At 56.7% G+C, this 18,759-nt stretch overlaps 3 protein-coding genes across 3 annotated transcripts in view; all 3 read right to left on the reverse strand.

Moving 5' to 3' along the window:
• LOC101329169 (keratin, type I cytoskeletal 14) overlaps positions 1 to 18,759 on the reverse strand; it is a 69,586-nt gene that overhangs the window by 437 nt on the left and 50,390 nt on the right. The gene's annotated exons all lie outside the window — the stretch shown is intronic.
• LOC117309452 (keratin, type I cytoskeletal 13-like) lies at positions 1,127 to 5,741 on the reverse strand. The gene is made up of 8 exons (XM_033847182.2): positions 5,185 to 5,741; positions 4,007 to 4,089; positions 3,300 to 3,456; positions 2,951 to 3,112; positions 2,736 to 2,861; positions 2,422 to 2,642; positions 1,796 to 1,818; positions 1,127 to 1,448 (listed from the first exon to the last, which is right to left on the reverse strand). Exons 1-8 carry the CDS (start codon positions 5,680 to 5,682, stop codon positions 1,387 to 1,389), a joined length of 1,332 nt encoding a protein of 443 aa, XP_033703073.1. The 5' UTR covers positions 5,683 to 5,741; the 3' UTR covers positions 1,127 to 1,386.
• LOC117309468 (keratin, type I cytoskeletal 15) lies at positions 12,884 to 17,772 on the reverse strand. The gene is made up of 8 exons (XM_033847287.2): positions 17,186 to 17,772; positions 16,283 to 16,365; positions 16,043 to 16,199; positions 15,406 to 15,567; positions 15,195 to 15,320; positions 14,797 to 15,017; positions 14,320 to 14,345; positions 12,884 to 13,617 (listed from the first exon to the last, which is right to left on the reverse strand). The coding sequence occupies exons 1-8, from the start codon at positions 17,645 to 17,647 to the stop codon at positions 13,523 to 13,525; spliced, it is 1,332 nt and encodes a 443-aa protein (XP_033703178.1). The 5' UTR covers positions 17,648 to 17,772; the 3' UTR covers positions 12,884 to 13,522.

The following is an 18,759-nucleotide window of genomic DNA, read 5'->3' on the forward strand; positions in this document are numbered from 1 at the left end:
GGCAAGGAGGCTGGACTTTCCTCAGTGGCCTGTGGGGAGCTTCTGCAGCATCTCTAAGCCGGGAGGGCTTTCCGTTTCCAGCAATGGCCCTGGCTGGCGTGTGAAGCACGGATAAAGGGGAAGCTCAAACTGGAGGCAGGGAGGCCAGGGAGGCCACGGAGGCCGTGGCAACCTGCCCAGCAAGTTAAGACATTGAGGACATGGGCATCCACGGATGGACTTGTGAGGAGGGTGAAGGAGAGACAGAACCAAGAGGAACCAAGGCTCCTGGCGTGGATTCCTGGGTCCTCTGGGATGGAGGACCAGGAAGGCCCAGATCTGGGAGAAGGAGGGATGCTCCTTCAGATGAGTGGATCTGAGGAGGCGATGGCCGGCTCATTTGGGCATGTGAGACTGGAACAGAGGAGAGCGACCTCGACGGAGAGTCATCAGGACATACTGGTAATTGTGACCATGGATATGTCCCAGATGGCCCAAGGAGGGGCGGGGGGAAGAAGCAAAAGAGAAGACTGCCTACGTCAGAATCCAGGGGACCCGTCCCCGTGAGGAGTAAGCAGAGCCAGAGGAGGCTGCACGTGTAAGCTGGGATGTCCAGAGAAGCAGGGGGAACAGGGGTCCAGAGGGGAGGCGGGGAGGAGGGTCACCGTCAGCCCAGGCTGAGGTCACTCCTTGAGTCATGCCTCTGGTCACTGAGTGGCTTGGAATGGCAGGACCTTGGGGCAAGCAGAGGGGTGGGGGGACTGAAGGTGAGGGTGCCCAAAGGAAGCTGTCTCCGCAGAAAGCAGAAAGGCAGTAGCTGGGGCTGGAGTAATTGTCCTAGGCCTCTTTCTCCCCACAGCAGCCCTGCACGAGCCCTTTGCATTCTGCCGCAAGCCCTCTGTACCTCTTTCCCGCATGTCCATGTTTGCAGGGCGCCATCACCCGTGAGCCACCTGTGGCCCTGTGTTTGTCATTATCGACCCCGTGGCTGACGGTCGGCCCGGGTGCCTTGTGTCCCTCCCATCTGGGAGCTCTCTGGGCCGGGCCTCGTCAGGGTGGGCCGTTCAGCCCGACCTCACCCACCCACCTCCCCCCACCGCCCCCAGTCAGGGGGTACCACCCTCAAAAACCAAGCCAGAATCAAAAATACATTTGCAAGAAAGTGGGAAACTTTATTGAATTGGCTTTTCTTTTTAGTAGAGAAGCTGAGGAATCAGAGGAGGCAGGTCAGGGGGAAGAGGAAGCAGACCCAGAGAGAAGGGCGGGGAGTGGCTGCCCTTGGGAGGGTGCGGGCCGAGAGCGGAGTGGCCGAGCCTCGGGTCCTGCAGCCCCTCCTTTGCTCCTGCAGGGAACCGTCAGCTCTCTCCTCTGGGCACTGAAGACAGAGCGAGGGGCTGCCCGGCAGATTTAAGGCCTAGTTTTTTCTGAAATGCGGCGAGTGGAGGTGGTGCTGCTAGTAGAGATGGTTCCTGGGCAGTGGAAGAGGCAAAAGAACTTCAGGCTGGAGAAGACCCAGCTCAGGCCAGCTCAGGCCCCCCAGGAGGGCCCCAAACCCCTAGTCAGTCTGGTGGCGTGGTGGGTAGTTGATGGGGACTCTGTGTTATTGTCTGGGGGACCCCCTCCGTGACAGCCCCGTCTGTGGGGCTGTGGGGACAGAGCCACCTATTTTGAAAGGAAAACAGAGGAGCAGGTGACCGCTTCTGCTCCAGTACCATTCCCCGCTCCCTACACTGGGGAACCCAGCACTGCCGCCCAGCCCGCCCACAGGGCCAGAAGCAGGAGCCGCATCACCTCTCCCACTAGGTTATTTCCTTACCTCCTGCGGGGAAGCCGGGAAGCCTGGGAGAAGGCAGAAAGGAGAGAGGCAGCCATGAGCGGAAGGCAACTGAGGACAGCCGCCTACCTGTCCCCAGATGGAGTCTCTCAGATCATCACTTTGAGCCCCTGAGTTGGGCTCTTTTCCCAGCTGTGTCACCAGCCCACAGAGCAGCAGCGTCAGGTGACTCCCAGGCCTGTGCTGTCTGTCTGGGAAGCCTCAGGAGGAGATATTGTTAGGCACTTGCTGGGTGTTTTGTCCTCCCTGTGCTGCACTCGACCCCTTACCCCTCCCTTGATCCCACAAGGATGGCCTGATCCCTGCAGGTAGTCTGAAGGCAGTTAAATCTCTATTTTAACAGCTCTGCTGGGCTGCCCTGAATCCAAGCTAATACTTTTCCAGTATGAGATATCTTCTCCGTAGTCCCTAGTCCTGCCAGTCTAACCTGGAGGCCCGAATTAAAAAGTTAACGGAAATGCCCCTACAGTCTGATGCCAGGAGACAAGAAGGAAGCGCTGGTCCTGGATCCTGGTCCAGGCTGTTGAAGCTCAGACAGGTGTCCTTTCCTCCCAGACACAAGGGCCTGACAGCCCAGGGTCCTGCAGTCAATTTCCCACATGACCTACTTGGCGTCCTGGCCCTCCAGCAGGCTGCGGTAGGTGGCGATCTCCTGCTCCAGCCGCGCCTTGATGTCCAGCAGCATCTTGTACTCCTGGCTCTGGCACTCCATCTCACTGCGCAGCTCGCTCAGCTGGGCCTCGATGCTGCTGATGAAGCCCTGGATCTGCTGCAGCTGCAGGGCGTAGCGGCACTCGGTCTCCGACACCGTGCTCTCCAGCCCGGCTTTCTGGTGGGGCAGCAGAGGAGAAGGTCAGAGGGGAGCCGGGCCAGGGGGAGGGGCCTAGAGGGGGCAGCCGCTGGGCAGGGGCAGCAGGTGTACCATGCTGAGCTGGGACTGCAGTTCAATCTCCAGACCCTGGAGCGTACGCCTGAGCTCCGTGATCTCCGTCTTACTGGTCTGGATACTGGCAGTGCTGGAAGACACCTCCTTGGCCAGCTCTTCACTCTGGAATTCAAGCAGGACCAAGGTGATGGAAGAGCCCAGCTGGAGGGCCCGAGCACCCCCTGGCTCAGCGAGGTTAGAGGGCCAGGTACCTTGCTGTTGAACCATTCCTCGGCATCCCGGCGGTTCTTCTCCGCCATGGCCTCGTACTGCTCCCTCATCTCTGCCAGCACGCGGCTTAGGTCAATGCCTGGGGTGGCGTCCATCTCCACATTGACCTGGCCGATCACCTGGTTTCTGAGCTCCTTCATCTCCTGTAGGGATGGAAAAGGAAGATGCATGAAGTTCCTCAGCCTGGCCCTCCTCGGCTCTGAAGGCTACTGGAATGTTCTGGAAAGTGCTTCCAGGTCCCACAGTGGAGGGCTGAGCCTGGCTGCAGCAGAGGGCTCCCCGTCATCCCTGAAGGTGACTCAGCCATGGCAAGCACAGCCCACCTCTCACCTCCTCGTGGTTCTTCTTCAGGTAGGCCAGCTCCTCGTTCAGGCTCTCGATCTGCATCTCCAGGTCAGTCTTCATCAGGGTCAGTTCGTCCAGCACCCTGCGGAGGCCGTTGATGTCGGCCTCCACGCTCTGGCGCAGGGCCAGTTCGTTCTCATACCTAAAGGATTTTTAAATTGAAAAAACAACATAGAGGGCTTCCCTGGTGGCGCAGTGGTTGAGAGTCTGCCTGCCGATGCAGGGGACACGGGTTCATGCCCCTGTCCGGGAAGATCCCACATGCCACGGAGCGGCTGGGCCCGTGAGCCATAGCCGCTGAGCCTGCACATCCGGAGCCTGTGCTCCGCAACGGGAGACGCCACAGCAGTGAGAGGCCCATGTACCGCGAAAAAACAAAAAACAAAAAACAAAAAACATAGAAATGGTAATAGGAGTTTGGGTTTTTGAGCACAAGTCACTCATTCTCCTTACTTAGCCCTGCAATAAACCTTTCTCTGCTCCAATAAAAAAAGGAAGGAAGGAAGGCAGGGAGGGAGGGAGGAAGGAAGGAAGGAAGGAAGAAATGGTATTAGACACTCCACTACCCCTGCACTGGACTCTGCTACTTCCGCAAGACCTTCACTCCTGGGATACTCTGGTTACATTGTTCAGAGGAGCATTTGTCTAAAACTATAACTGCTGGGAAAGGGGAATGAGGGAAATAAACTCACTTGAGCCTGAAGTCGTCGGCAGCCAGCCTGGAGTTGTCGATCTCCAGAATGATCCGGTTGTTGTCGATGGTGGCCGCCAAGATCTGCAAAACACAGAAGATAACCAACCGCTGGAGGGTCCACAAGCTTGGGGAGCAGGACTGAGAAAACACGGGCAGGACGGGTGGCCATCAGACCCTGCCTCTTCTCTGCCCCTGCGAGCTGGGACAGGACACTTCTCCCTGGGCCTCAGTTCCTCTTCTGTAAAGTGAGAGACAGGACGACAGGTCCCATTGGTTTGTTCTGTCACTCCATCATTCTATGTCTGGTCATGGTGGGAAAGATCGGGATGTACATTCCAGGGGAACGACCCCACCAAGAACATCTGTGGTTAGTCACGTCTCTGCAGCGTCAGACTGGCAACCTCTCGTGGCCGCTGTCTTGAGGGCCTTTCTTCTCCTTAAGATCAGGACAGAATCAGCCTGGCCCCCCACAGTTCATAATAACATCACCGGAGCTGGCCTCCCCTCTGAGCAGGGTGGAATTCCAACAAGTTTCCCCATCCATTTGAATTTCTCTTCTAAACTTTTGTTAGACATTTAAACAAAAGCATTTAAAATCCACCCCACATAGCTGGGACTGAGCCCAGGCAGATGGATTTCTGTTCCAACAAGCTGGCATCACAACGTGATGGACAGGCCTTAACGGAGAGAATCTCAGCTTAGCACTGCCTAAGCCTCTGCCTGCATCTCCCCTACCTGGTCGCTGCCAATTGAGAATGCCAGTTTAAAGGAGGCCCCTAGAAAATAGTGTTCCCAAACCAATGAATGAACATGCATTCCTTTCTCTGTTGGTTTTAGCCATTCTTAGTGGCTTTGAAAACTTCCAAATAACCCAGCACAGCTTCCAAATGACCCAGTGGGTTAGGATTATAGAGATCAAGTCAGTAATAACATAACTGGAAAGCAGTAAAAAATGTTGGCATGAGTAAGAACAATAAAAATGAATAATGGGAGAGAACGCATAGCCTGAGAAAACGCATCAGGAAGAGAGATGCAGTAAAAGACTAGATTTTCCCCCAAAGAAAGGGTAAGAATTCTGCCCATGCTGCATCTTCTGGTCCCTGGGGACCCTGCTTTTCCTGGCCAGTGCGTCTCTGCCCTGCTCAGAGGAAGCCTCCTCGACCTGCAAGGACTCACCTTGTCCCGGAGGTCCTCGATGGTCTTGAAGTAGGAGCTGTAGTCCCGCTCCGGGCTGGTTGGGCTCTTCTTCAGATGCCAGTCACGGATCTTCACCTCCAGGTCAGCGTTGGCCTCCTCCAGGGTGCGCACCTTCTCCAGGTAGGAGGCCAGGCGGCTGTTGAGGTTCTGCATGGTGATCTTCTCGTTGCCAGAGAGGAGGCCGCCATCGCCACCACCGAGGCTGCCGCCAAGGCCACCACCATATCCTCCACCGAAGTCACCAAAGCCACCACCAAAACACCCACCAAAGCTGCCACCTCCAAGGCCACCTCCAAAGCCTCCACCCAAACCACTACCAGCCCCTCCACCAAAGCCGCAGCTTATGCCACCCCCAAAGCCCCCAGCTGATCCCCCAGAGCAAAACCGGGTTGAGCTGCTAGAGATACTGCGACCTCCTCCCAGCTTGCAGGAACCACCCCCATAGCTAGCGGAGGAATTCTGCAGGAAACAGCTCATGGTGAGATCGAGATGGGCAGAGAGCGCTGGTGCGGTAGGATCTTGGCTTGGCCTGGCCGAGGACTGTGGCTCTTCCCCAGAGTGGATGCCTTTTATACACCTTCCAGGGGGTTGGACGGTTGCCCCATCTTCTCTCCTCCCTTCCCCACCCTCTGACTGGTGCCAACTGCACGTCTGTTTCCCACAAGCTCATTACCTCTGTTCTCCAGGGTGGGTTGTGCGATGGGGGGAGGGGGCATTTTTTTTTTCTTAATCCTTAACAAAAGTGATGATTCAGAGGGAACAGTGTTCTGCTTGAGACTACCCTTTGAAAACTGAATTCTGTCTCACCTCTCCACTTAGGGAACTCACTCCCATCGGCCCCACCCAATGTTAGAACCGGGACTGAGCTGCACCGGTCTGCCAGGGAGCTTCTGCAGAGGAAGGGTGGCTGCAAAGTTGTCACTTCAGCCCTCTGCCTCCCTTCTTCCTGTTTCTAAAAGGTCTGACTGGAATGTTCTGCGTCTTTCTCAGCATTTCATCTACTCCAGTGCTCCCAGCAACAAGGACGAACTTTGCTTGGTCCTATAGAATCAGCAACCTTGAAGGCTTTTAGGCTAAGAAAAAAATGGCTCCAAGACCATCAGGTAAAGTCATGGCGGCGAGAGACCTTAGGGACCATCCAACACAGTTCCCTCAGCTGGGGAAACTGAGGCATAGAAAGAGCAAGTGACCCTGCACATCATAATAGCTAACACCCTGAGATCCCTCACCATATGCAGGCACTGGGCTAAGAAATCTATATTGACTGCCTCATTTAATCTTTGCAACAGCCCAGTAAGGTGAGTACTCCTATTATCCCCATTTTACACAGGAGGAAACTGAGCCTCAAGGGCAGAGTCAGGACTGAAACCCAAGTCCGGTCCTGTCTACACTAGGCTCAATATTTTAGGCATTTTTTCCGACAGTAAAATGGACAAACCATTAGCATCCAGCTTAATGCATTTTTACCCACGTGTGAAAATTTAAGCACGTGTTTACTTGTGTAACCGCCACCCAGAACATTTCTAGCACCCCATAAAGCCCATTGCACCTTTTCCCAGTCAATCGCCCCCCATACACCCCATGCCCCTAACATACCCATAATTCCAACTCTGTCACCATAGATCAATTCGGATGTTCTCAGCCACGGGCTATTTTGCTCCCCAAGGGACGTTTGATAGTGTCTGGAGACATTCTGGTTGTCACAACTGGGGGATGCTACCGGGATCTGGAGGATAGACACCAGAGATGCGGCTAAATAGCCTACTGTGCACGGGACAGCCCCTGCCCCAGAGAATTCTCCAGCCCAGAAGGTAAGTAGTGTCGAGGTCAAAAAGCCCTAGGTCAGCCTGGCCCATGGGTTTAATTACTCCATTATTGCAGCCACAGAGCCATAGCCACGTCCAGAAAGGAAGCCTTGTAATACTGAGCAGGGCTCTTTCTAGCCCCCCAACCACATGGCACCTGCCTCAGCTTGTGCGTGTTTGAACAAGAGGCCACATAGAGGATGTGACCCAGAGCCTGGGGCCAGGGTCTCTGCCGAGGAGCCTGGGATGTGACTGAAACTCAGGGTCTGCTTAGGAAGCCAGCGGAGGAGGCCTCACCACTCAGGCTGAAAGAAGAAAGAAACGGGCCTTGAGCTGGCCTCTCAGAAGCCCGGGAGAGAAGGAGAGGTTCCAGGGCTGAGACTGCAGGACACTGGACTCGGGCTCAAAGCCTCCACTCACCAAGGGGGCCAAGGTTGCCGTGAATGGCCTCCTGGGAGCTGCCCGCCCACAGCAGCCTGAGGGGCTGGGTGGGACAGGCCAGGAGCTGGAGTGAGATGACACAGGCTTGAGGTTGTCCTGGAAGCCCCCTCGCTGATTCAGCAAGACCAGAAACGAGGGCTCGGAGTCAGGGCTTTCTTGGCCTCTGTTTTCTATGGGTAGGGAAGTGGGCCTGCGTCTCCCCCAGTGGGTGTCAGTGCCAAGGAGAGAGCCAGGCCGGGCTGCGGTGCTCTAAGACCACGGGGAGGCCAGGGACTCAGGCTGACCCCTGACCATGCCCTGCCCTCCTGCCCAAACTGATGGCTCAGCTCTCTCTCTCTGAAAACGTGTGATTCAGCCCAAAGCAGGAGCCCTCCAAGAAGGTAATTAATGGAACCTGCCAGACCTGGAATGACAATCCTCCTGGGGCTGAAGAGCAAGTTCAGCCAACGCCTCTTAGAGGAACAATAACCACAGATCCTCCAAAGCCCCGCGGTGGCCAGGACGTGCCGGCCCCTCTGCACCCGTCCCGAGCAGGGTATGTGAAGCCTTGGCACGGGAATGCCTTCCTCTGACCCAAAGTGAACCCCAGGGCCCATGGGGCGGAGGGACACATGCCAGTGCTACTGAAGGGAGCTAGGTAGAGACCCATCCTGGGGACCCCATTTCTCCTCTCCCAGCCCTTGTCCAAATGGGGCAGGACAGAGTGCTGGGGCTGAGGCACTGCCCACACGTCTAAAGCTTCCTTCTTTGCGTTCTGGCAAAATCACCTCTGCTATAACGTTTCCAGGGAAGGGGAGGGAAAGCCCCGGTATGAGTGGCCCCTGCAGAGGAAGCTGAGCTTAACAGGTTGTCACACAACAATAGGAGAGGGGTTTTATTCGCCCCATCTTATAGATGAGGCAGCTGAGGTTCAGGGAAGATAAGTCACTCATCCAAGGTCCCCATAAACTGGCATCTAGCTCTCTCTACCCCACCAGTTGGTGTCTTGGAGGCTTGCTGCAAACTCGGTGTCTGACCTCTGAGGGTTCCATTCTGTATGTGTTAAAAGATAATAAAATACCACTAGCTAACATTTGTGAATACTGTGTGAGACACTGTACATGCATGTAGAGCGGTCCTTGAAACGACTCTGCTATTGTTATTGTATCCTTTTTCCAGAATAGGAAACGAAGGCCCAGAGAGGTTAACTACATCGCCCAAACTTGAGTATGTCAGGGCCAAGATTCAAACCTCTGGCTCTAGGGTCTGCGCCCTTGACTACTGCCGGGTCAATCCCTTTCAGGCCAGTGTTGGCGCTGTCCCATCCAGAGGGCCTTCTCTCTTGCCCTCTCCATTCTCAGGCCTCCTGTCACCCAAGACCCAGCTGGTGGCTGGGCCTGCATCCCACAGTGGTTAGGCCTGTGCAGCTGTTGGTCTGATGGTCAGCCTGTCTGGCCTGATGTGAGCTCCAAAGCTCGGGGGCTTGTAAGGGTACTTACTCAACGCAAAATGTCAAAGCCTAAATTGTCCTAGGAAATTCCCCATCCAACTCCTTCATTTCTGAGACCCAGAATGCCAAGGCCCGGGGCAGCGGGAAGGGCAGAGTTTCGCATGGATCTCTAGCTCTACCACTGATTCACTGTACATGTGGTGTACATATGGGGGTACATATGGGGTACATGTGGGGGTACCTATGGTGATTCATCGTGGGCCTTACGTTGAAATGGCTTCTAAGTTTCCTTCAGCAATGCCCTCTGAGGCTCTAGTTCTCAAAAATTTATCCAGAGTCACCAGATTGTTCACCTGCAAAGTTGAGGCCTCGACCTCATCCCCCAGCTCCTAACCCAGCATTCCTTGCTTGAATCTTGGATCAGGCTCCTCCCTCCTTCCCTCTCTCCCTGGACAACGGGGGGCCTGGAGCCCAGGCTGGCTGACCACCTCCCAAAGGGTCCTAAGGCTCCCTCACAGGGGAGGGGTCTCGTGTGAAAGGCAGACCCACTCCAGACGGTGGACCCGGGCCCTCTGTCAGCCCTCCACCCTCAGAGACACCTGCTTGACACAGCAATCCCCAGAAGCCTTCTCCAGCCTAGCCTCAAGGCCTCAGGGCTTCACGTTTCTACGTAATCAGCTTTCTAAAATCCCTTTTATACCACCAGGGTTCCCCAGAAACGCCAGCAAAGGCTTTGAATTAGGTGGACCTGTTTCAACCCTACTTCTGCCACAGACTGGCTGTGTGACCTTGGGAAAGTTACTCAACCTTTCAGTGCCTCGGTGACTGCAACTGAAAAATAAGCATTAGAGGCGTTAATATTTGAGAAGCACCTGACCCACAGGAGCTCCCGGCAGGCGGAAGGTTACTCTTCCCTCCCTGTTACAAGTGAGGAAATGTGAGCTTCTCGTTGTTAGATGACCCGGCAGAGAATTCTTCTGGGTCTCCTCCATCCAGTGCCAGCCCATTGCTTTGCCTCCCTCTCTGGTTTCTGCAGCCAGCACGGCACCCACAGCAACCAGACAGGTGAAAGTTGGTGGCATTCCTGTCTTATTTCCCCCACTCAGTCTTACATTTCCTGAAGATAAGGGTTTTGTCCTCCAAATACTGCTCCTGGCACAGGGGAGCTCTGGCTAACCGTCCAAGAAGCTGTTTCAGAGACACGCTGTCTGCTGGCTTTAGGTGAGAAGGAATATCTAGCAGGAATGGTATCAAGTGGGGTCACCCCAGCTGCAAATCTCATGGGAAAAGCTGCCACCTCCTTATTTCCCCTCGTGTCACCAGCTGCCCACGGAGGGACAGGTGACCCCCAGGTGGGCACGTACCCAAGACATGAGCGAATGTCCAGAGCCATGTCTAAGGCAAGAAAGAGCAGAAGAGAAGAAAGTTCATGCATTCGTGCAACAGCTGTTTATTGAGCTACAAACTTGAGTATGACAGGGCCAAGATTCTACGCCTCTGAGGACTCAGCAGTGCAGGGAGAAGACACAGCCCCTGCTGTCACAGGCCAGGCTCTCAGGACACAGAGCAGCCCATAGACAACCTCGAGATCAGCTCGTCCAGTCAGACACCTCCATTTAAAGATGTGGAAACTGAGACCCGGAGGAGAACAGGGACCAAAGTCCTCAGGGAGAGAGGGGTGGGCATGCCCCACGCCTGCTCTGGGAAAGCCAGCCTGAACACAGCACACACCCCGGGGCCCTAATCCCTAGTCCCAAAGCTGCCCTCTCTGTGGGGAGGAGAGAGGCCTGCTGCCTGCTTCCCGGATTGGCTGGAAACCCAGCCCCACCTCCATCCAGGGGCAGGAAGTGGGCTGTCTCTGCCCCCCGAAGATGATTTAAGGGCTCAGCCAGGCATGAGCCATCCCTAGGTGTGGGCTTCTCACTCCACGGTCAGACAGGGGACGGGACTTGGCAAGTTCCAAGGGCTTCTCTGCTAGCCTGTCCCTGAATCCCAGCAGAGCAGGAATGGGAACTCAGGGGAGATAGAAGCAGCCTCCCCTTCCCACCCCCACAGCTCAGGGTCTGGCCCGGAGAGAAGGCTCACTGGATGAGGGCTGAGCCCCCATGCCACCCTGCACCTTTGCAGACGCGGTTATTTTTGCAAGCAAAGAAGGCTCTTCGGTGGCCGTTTAGGAGGCCTGAGACCTCCCAACAGAGGCCCGGAAGCCAGCGAGGCACGAGCAGCAGCCTGGCCACAGTGGGGTCGGAGAGTTCCCAGAAGGAGCCTGGCTGAGCCCAGCATGTTGGGGACGTGGAACCTGGTGCTCTGGGCTTGAACCACAGCGTGAGAGACCAAGGTGGCACGTGACGACAATCTTTCTGACTGTAATGGCTGTGTGACACTTGAACAGGCTGCCCCTAGAGGTTAAGAAATGGGGTTCAGACCATCACACCCTCTAAGGAAGAGGTTGTCAGCTTCTGTCACCCTTATGGCATCCAGGGAAAAAGCAAAGGTCTGGAATCAGAGAGACCGTCCCAAACCCAGTTTCACTGTTTCCTAGTTTATGGCTTCATTCAAGTGACTGAGCTTCCCTGGCCCTCGGTTTCCTCTTCTGACAACTGCCTCTGAAGTCTGACCCCACAGCTTCAAAAGCTGTCTGGAGAATAAATGAGATGCCATCCATTGAATGCCCTGCCCAGAGCCTGGCAGTGTGCAGACACTTAATAAATTCCGTTTCCTTCCTCCGGCCCCAGGGAAATCGGGCCTCAAAGTGTGTACTCAGGAGACACATTCTAGATTAAATCTCCCCCAGAAAGAACAGATGCCACCTTCTCTCCAGCCACGGCTGCTGGGTGAGGAGTTGTACCCAGCGAGACCTACGGGCTCCCTCTCAGAGGGCCTGGCCCTCCTCCCAAATGATCTGATTCTAAGGAGAACAGCGGCACGTCCTACCTGCTCTTCCCAGCAGAACAAAGAAACCGGTTCTCCCTCTCCCCACAATCCTCACCCGAGCCCAGCCCAGCCATGGCACCCAGAGTTCTCCACTTCCTCATTCCCTGCCCTCTATCAGGAGCTACGAATCCTAAAGGAAACAGCCCCAAACCAGAAGCGACAAATCAGGTGTGCGTGGATACCGCTGCTCTAATGAGCCCTCAGGTGGAGGCTGGTGACTGGAGAGCAGGAGCAGGATTTAGACAGAGAAGGGCAAATAGGGGTTGGTACTGCTTTGGACTTAAGCTTGGAGAAATCAGGGAGGACTTCCTGGAGCTGGTGTTTTTCCCTCTGGGCACTTTCAGTGCTTTGGGGGGGATGACAGCTTCGGGGGGGATGGGGGCCAGCTTTGCAGGGGGACAGAGAGGGGAACTGGCTCAGCCGCTCTGGAGGTCAGGTGTGCCTGGCTGGAAAAGAGGGGAGGTTCAGGGGTACATATGGTGAAGGCCAGAAGCAAGGAGGAAGGTCCTGTCAATGAGCTGTGAAGAACCAGGGCCTGGGGTCCCAGAACAAGCCCTGGTCTTGGAGTCATACAGGTGTGGGACCCAGCCCCAGCCCTGCTGCTTACTACCCATCCACGAGGCCTCTGGGCAAGTCATCAGCCTGACCTCCTCATCTGTAAGCTTCTCTAAGTTCCTTCATCTCTAAGATGGAATAATAAATCCTGACCACCGGCAGTTGGTTAAATGAGACCCATAGGCGGGTGTGCCTAGCACAGTGCCAACCACAGAGTGGTGAACCAGAGCCATCGATTCAGTCAACCATCCAGTAAGTGATCAGTCCGTGTGTCCAGCCCTGTGCTAAGTACAACACACTGCTCTAAGGAACCCCGCCTCCTGCTTCTGTGATCACTAAAGAGGGTAAGCAAGACAGCAAGTCGTCTGAGCCACCTGATTTGTCCCAGGCACCCCAGGGAACCCAAAGAGCGACCACGCAGGGACGAGTTCAAAGCCGGGGGGGATGGCAGCGTGTGGGCCCTGGGCTTCCTCAGAAGCCACCAACAAGAAAAACTGGACATACTCCCAGGAGATATTTGCAAAAGGAAAAGCAATTCTTTATTGCATGGACATGGTGCAAACCATGAGCTTGTTACACAAGACGGCTGCTTCCCGCACCTCCCTGCTGTAAGGGGTGGGAAAGCTGAAGCAGGGTCTGGGAAAGCATGTGAAGCACCCAACTAGGAGATGAGGGGCCCCTTGAGCTGGACCCTCTGAAGGCAGTGCCTGGAGTTTGCTTTTCGTTTATTTTTTTCTTTATTATTATTATTATTATTATTTTTTTGGCTGTGTTGGGTCTTCATTGTTGCACGAGGGCTTTCTCTAGTTGCGGCGAGTGGGGGGCTGCTCTTGGTTGCAGTGCGAGGGCTTCTGATTGCGGTGGCTTCTCTTGTCGCGGAGCACAGGTTCTAGGCACGCGGGCTTCGGTAGTTGTGGCTCGTGGGCTCTAGAGCACAGGCTCAGTAGTTGTGGCTCGCGGGCTTAGTTGCTTCACGGCATGTGGGATCTTCCTGGACCAGGGCTCGAACCCGTGTCCCCTGCACTGGCAGGTGGATTGTTAACCACTGTGCCACCAGGGAAGCCCGAGTTTGCTTTTCTGGTCCCTCCAGCCAGCTGTCCACTCAGCCTGGGGAGGGTGGGGATGACGGGGGTGTCTCTCCTGCGCTGGGCACTTAGATGTCTCTCTTTCGAGAAGAAACCACCTTCCCATCCGCTGACTCCTCAACATTGATGAGGACTTTGCCGCTGCCACCACCTCCCAAGGAGGCTGTAGGAAGAAGAGGCAAGCTTTGGAGTGGGAGACTCTCCCTGTCCTCCCTCCCAAGGCGCCAGGACCTTGGCTGAGCTCTGGAAGAACTGCACAGCACCCCTGATCATGGCCATTGGCCAATCCTCCCAGAGCTGCCAGGAGGACTGGTGCTAAATCACTCATCAAAGAGATTGGCGGCGGCAGCGGCAGGTGTGCTGTGCAGTGAGCAAGAATGTCGGGGCTTTTAAGCTGTACATAAACAGAAATTAATCACGGGCATCTCACCATAAGTGCATGAAGGTGGGGTGGGTGGGGGGGGAGGCGGGGAAGGGGGAGCCGGGGTCGGGGGCTATACCCTGGACAAAGCTTACTCGTCCTGGAAGGTTCTCAGTAAATCTTCAATCCCAACCCTACCTGGGGCTGATAGAGGGGTCCCACTGGGGAAGAGGTACCTACTGGAATGGGCATGTCCCCACCCTACTGGGATGCTTGGCCTCTTTCACCTTCCTCCCCATTCCAAGAAGAACTGTGGCTTCAATAGCTTCCCTCTCCCCTCAACTCAGGAAGAGTTAAGTCTCTTGGACTTCTCTGGCGGTTCAGTGGTTAAGTCTCCACACTTCCACTGCAGGGGGCACGGGTTCAATCCCTGGTCGGGGAACTAAGATCCCGCATGCCGCCCAGTGTGGCCAGAAAAAAGAAAAGAAGAGTGAAGCCTCTTACCTTCTCTGGTACCAATGCCAGCCATCCTGAAAGAGAGGGGGCAGCAGATGTAAGCAACAGACAAAAACTCAAGTCTGCCTACAGGAGGCGCCGGGAGACAGCTAAGCCGTCCTCTCCAGCCCCCACACCACCCTCACTCCCACATCTGACTTCTCTAAAGCCTGGGACATCCTGAGAGCCACCCCCAAGCACACAGATTCTGATCTGTGATAACACTCCATCTATTTCATGCTGGAAATGGAACCAGCATTAAATCCAAGACCACGAGCCCAACTGCTATCATTTACAGAAGGTACACAGGTCCAGAGAGGTGACAGGACCTGCCCAAGGTAGCGGCCAAAGACTAGAGCGCAGAGTCCAGAACCTCTTACTCCTTGTTCTGTTCTCTTTTCACTGTAGACGCTGCACTTAAGATGACTCTCCCCACTCAACCACAACCGGCCCCTCCCTCGCTGCCCCCTGCACCCGAGCCCCTGCCTGGCGTCCTGGCCCTCCAGCAGGCTGCGGTAGGTGGCGATCTCCTGCTCCAGCCGCGCCTTGGTGTCCAGCAGCATCTTGTACTCCTGGCTCTGGCACTCCATCTCACTGCGGAGCTCGCTCAGCCGGGCCTCGATGCTGCCGATGAAGCCCTGGATCTGCTGCAGCTGCAGGGCGTAGCGGCACTCGGTCTCCGCCAGCGTGCTCTCCAGCCCGGCTTTCTGGTGGGGCAGCAGACCGACAGACATCACATCAGGCTAGACAGGAAGCCGCCGAGGGCCTGGGGAGAGAGGCTGAATGGATGGCAAGGAACAGCCCCAAAGGGAGCTCGGGAACGCCAAGGCTTACACAGCCACGGAGGGTGGGAGAGGCTGGGGTGGGTGGGGTGGGAGCCAGACCTTGCTGAGCTGGGACTGCAGCTCCATCTCCAGCCCCTGCACCGTGCGTCTCAGGTCTACGATCTCCGTCTTGCTGGTCTGGATCATCTCTGTGTTGGAGGCCACCTCCTTATTCAGCTCCTCTGTCTGTAGGTCACGCAGAAGACAAGTGAGCTCCACGGGCCTCCCAGGAGCTCAGGGAGCTGGAGCGGGGCTGGCAGGTCAGGCCCACCTTGCTGAAGAACCAGGCCTCGGCATCCCGGCGGTTCTTCTCCGCCATGGCCTCGTACTGCTCCCTCATCTCCGCCAGCACGCGGGTCAGGTCCACGCCCGGCGCTGCGTCCATCTCCACGTTGACCTGGCCGGCCAGCTGGTTGCTGAACTCCTTCATCTCCTGCAGGGTGGGTGGGGTCCATTCAGAGACAGAGGGCGGAAGCCAGAGCTGAGTCTGGGGTCCCACGTGCCAATCCTGGCTCCATCCCTAACTCACCACGTGATGTTGGCTCTGCCCCATACCCATCCCGGGCCCCTGTTTCCCACTGCACGTGAAGACTTTTGATCGCACGAGCCCCTCAGCACTAAGGGTCCCTCCTCCTCCCTAGGTTCTGCCGAGGGAGGACCTCAAGACAGTAGGGCCTTTGTGTCAGTTCATGAAGCAGATCAGGACAGCAGTGCCCACTGGCCACCTGGCCTGGCTGTGGATCAGAGGAGAAAAGGGGTCTGGGTCGACAGTGCCCCTTCCTCTCCATGGAGACCCCTGTGTTGGGGGGTGTGCATATCTGAACCGCGAAGCCCTTCCCCCAACTATGAGGAGGCCCCAGAGGCCCCACTCTGCCTCCCATCGGCCCCAGCCACTGCCTGGCTCTCACTTCCTCGTGGTTCTTCCGGAGGTAGGCCAGCTCCTCGTTCAGGCTCTCAGTCTGCAGCTCCAGGTCGGCTCTGGCCAGGGTCAGCTCATCCAGCACCCTGCGGAGGCCGTTGATGTCGGCCTCCATGCTCTGGCGCAGGGCCAGCTCGTTCTCATACCTGGAAAGGAAGAGGGAACCCAAGTAAGGAAGGGTGAGGGGTCTGGGCCACTGGAGTTGGGAGAGGGGGCAGAGGGAACATACTTGAGTCTGAAGTCATCCGCAGCCAGCCTGGAGTTGTCGATCTCCAGGCTAACCCGGGAGTTGTCGATGGTGGCCGCCAGGATCTGCAAGATACAGGGAGCTGGTGTCTAGAGGACCCCTCCCTCTTCCCTGCTGCTCGCCCTGCCCTGCACCCCAGGCGGGACCCCTCACTAAACATCTCCCCTCTGACACCAGCAACGGAAGCCTGTAGGGCCCCGGGGCAGAGTCCAGGCCACCACTTGGTCTGTCCCAAGCCACCCTCCTCGTCTCCAGAACATGAAAGACCAAGGAACCAGGGTTGAGGAGAACCCCCTGTGGAAAGTGCCTGGCCTGGAGAGGGTGCCCTCTTGGCAGTACTCCACCAGCCTCCCCTGTAGACAGCTCACGGTCGCCGGCCTCCTGCACACCTTAACACAGCCATGCATCTACAGAACATTCCAGTCAGGGGGAAACTGGAGGGCAGCTGCGGAAACTGGTGCAGAAGGGTGAGTGAGTGGCTGGGAGAGCCCATACCCAGTTCCAGGTCTCCGAAGGTCCAACAGTGCTTTTGCCACCCAAGACATTCGAAGGGTGAGGCAGGCAGTCCTGGTGTTCTGGACTCCTAGAACCAGAGGTTCATCTCTACACCTCCGTTCTTGCAAAAAACCCAAAGGAATGCTCTAGGCAGAGCCCTGCAGGGTGTGAACACTGCTCTCACCTCGGCCCCTACTGGTCGAGACCCGCGTGCCAGGATCCCCAGCAATGCCAGGTTGAGCAGATGTTTGCGGGCATCCACACCTGGAACGCATTCCCTACGCTCCAAGTTTGCCGAGGTTACACATCATTACCTGGGAAGGCAAGGATTTCCCCCAGGCGGCTGGCACCAGCCACCTGCTCCCCTCTCCCTGACGCCCGAGGACTCACCTTGTCTCGGAGTTCTTCGATGGTCTTGAAGTAGGGGCTGTAGTCCCGCTCCGGGCTGGTTGGGCTCTGCTTCTGGTACCAGTCGCGGATCTTCACCTCCAGGTCAGCGTTGGCCTCCTCCAGGGCGCGCACCTTCTCCAGGTAGGAGGCCAGGCGGTCGTTGAGGTTCTGCATGGTGAGCTTCTCGTTGCCAGAGAGGAGACCGCCACCGCCGAAGTCACCAAAGCCACCACCAAAGCCTCCACCCAAACCACTACCAGCCCCTCCACTGAAGCCGCCCCCATAGCCCCCTGCTGACCCCGAGGAGAAAAACCTGGCAGAAGAAGCTGAGATACTGCGGCTCCCACCTCCCCCATAGAGACTCCCCCCACCAAAGCCTCCTCCCCCAGCCATGAGGGAACCCCCCCAGGTCGAGCCACCCCCAAAGGTGGAGGAAGAAGTCTGCAGAAATGTGGTGCTCATGGCCAGGCAGCAGCCCTGAGCTCTCAGCAGCACAAGCAAAGCTGGCAGGAGGCGTGAGCTGGGCTGAAACCCGAGGTCTGCACCTGTCACCCCCAGCCCCAGGCTCCTTATATACCCCTCCCAGGGTGTTGTGGGGCCATGTCTCCTCCCCCAAAGGGAAGCCAACTCCTTCTGCCTTCCTGACAAACACAGCCACCTGCACACCTCCACGTGGCTGGTTTGGGGTTTTTCTTTTCTTTCTATTTTTTTTTTTTTTTAATGCAACAAAAGAGATGATTCAGAATGAATGGTGTTTTGCCCCGGGCCATGGTTTTAACACTTGGATTACAGGTTCATCTCTACTCTCCAGGAGAAAACCGAAAGGAGCAAACTCGCATCACGTCTGCCAGGCCTCCGCCTGCACTCTTAGAGGCTCAGGCCAACTCCACTCTCCGCTGGACTTCTCTGCTGCCCGCAGGTGGCCGGCTCCCCGCTCTCAGTTCGAGAATCCACTTTTCATCGCTGCCCTGTGCGGTCCCTCTCACAGACCCCATGTGCGAGCCTGCGGGCTCTGGGGATTGGCGGGCAGAGGTACACAGAGGAATGCAGGGCCCACAGGGATAGGCTGAGGACAGGAGAGGGATCCTGAGTCAAGTTCCAGCTGAGGTGACCAGAGGGGCCAGCATCTGTCACTTCCCTGATGCTCCAACCCTCCACCCCTCTCCTCCTCTCCTCCCTCCCTCTCCTCCTCTCCTCCCCCCCTCTCCTCCTCTCCTCCCCCCCTCTCCTCCTCTCCTCCCCCCCTCTCCTCATCTCCTCCCCCCTCTCCTCCTCTCCTCCCCCCTCTCCTCCTCTCCCCCCCCCCTCTCCTCCTCTCCTCCACCCCTCTCCTCCCCCCTCTCCTCCTCTCCTCCACCCCTCTCCTCCTCTCCTCCCCCCCTCTCCTCCTCTCCTCCCCCCCTCCTCCTCTCCTCCACCCCTCTCCTCCTCTCCTCCCCCCCTCTCCTCCTCTCCTCCCCCACCCCCAGTCCCCCTCCTTCTTCTCCAGCTCCCCCACACCGGCCCTCAGCCCCATGGCACTGGCATTCTCACAAAAGCCAGCGGGCTCAGGGCTGACAAGGGGCTGATTGATA

This window comes from Tursiops truncatus, chromosome 20 (assembly GCF_011762595.2).
Source record: "Tursiops truncatus isolate mTurTru1 chromosome 20, mTurTru1.mat.Y, whole genome shotgun sequence".
Taxonomy (NCBI): domain Eukaryota; kingdom Metazoa; phylum Chordata; class Mammalia; order Artiodactyla; family Delphinidae; genus Tursiops; species Tursiops truncatus.

Coding starts and splice junctions, on each gene's coding strand:
- LOC117309452 (XM_033847182.2), bottom strand. CDS start 5,682: ATGAGCTGTTTCCTGCAGAATTCCTCCGCTAGCTATGGGGGTGGTTCC. Junction 4,090..5,184: donor TCGAGGACCTCCGGGACAAG/GTGAGTCCTTGC, acceptor TGTGTTTTGCAG/ATCTTGGCGGCCACCATCGA. Junction 1,819..2,421: donor CTGGAGGGCCAGGACGCCAA/GTAGGTCATGTG, acceptor GCCTTCTCCCAG/GCTTCCCGGCTTCCCCGCAG.
- LOC117309468 (XM_033847287.2), bottom strand. CDS start 17,647: ATGAGCACCACATTTCTGCAGACTTCTTCCTCCACCTTTGGGGGTGGC. Junction 15,321..15,405: donor AGGCCTGGTTCTTCAGCAAG/GTGGGCCTGACC, acceptor CGTGACCTACAG/ACAGAGGAGCTGAATAAGGA. Junction 15,018..15,194: donor TGCAGTCCCAGCTCAGCAAG/GTCTGGCTCCCA, acceptor CTGCCCCACCAG/AAAGCCGGGCTGGAGAGCAC.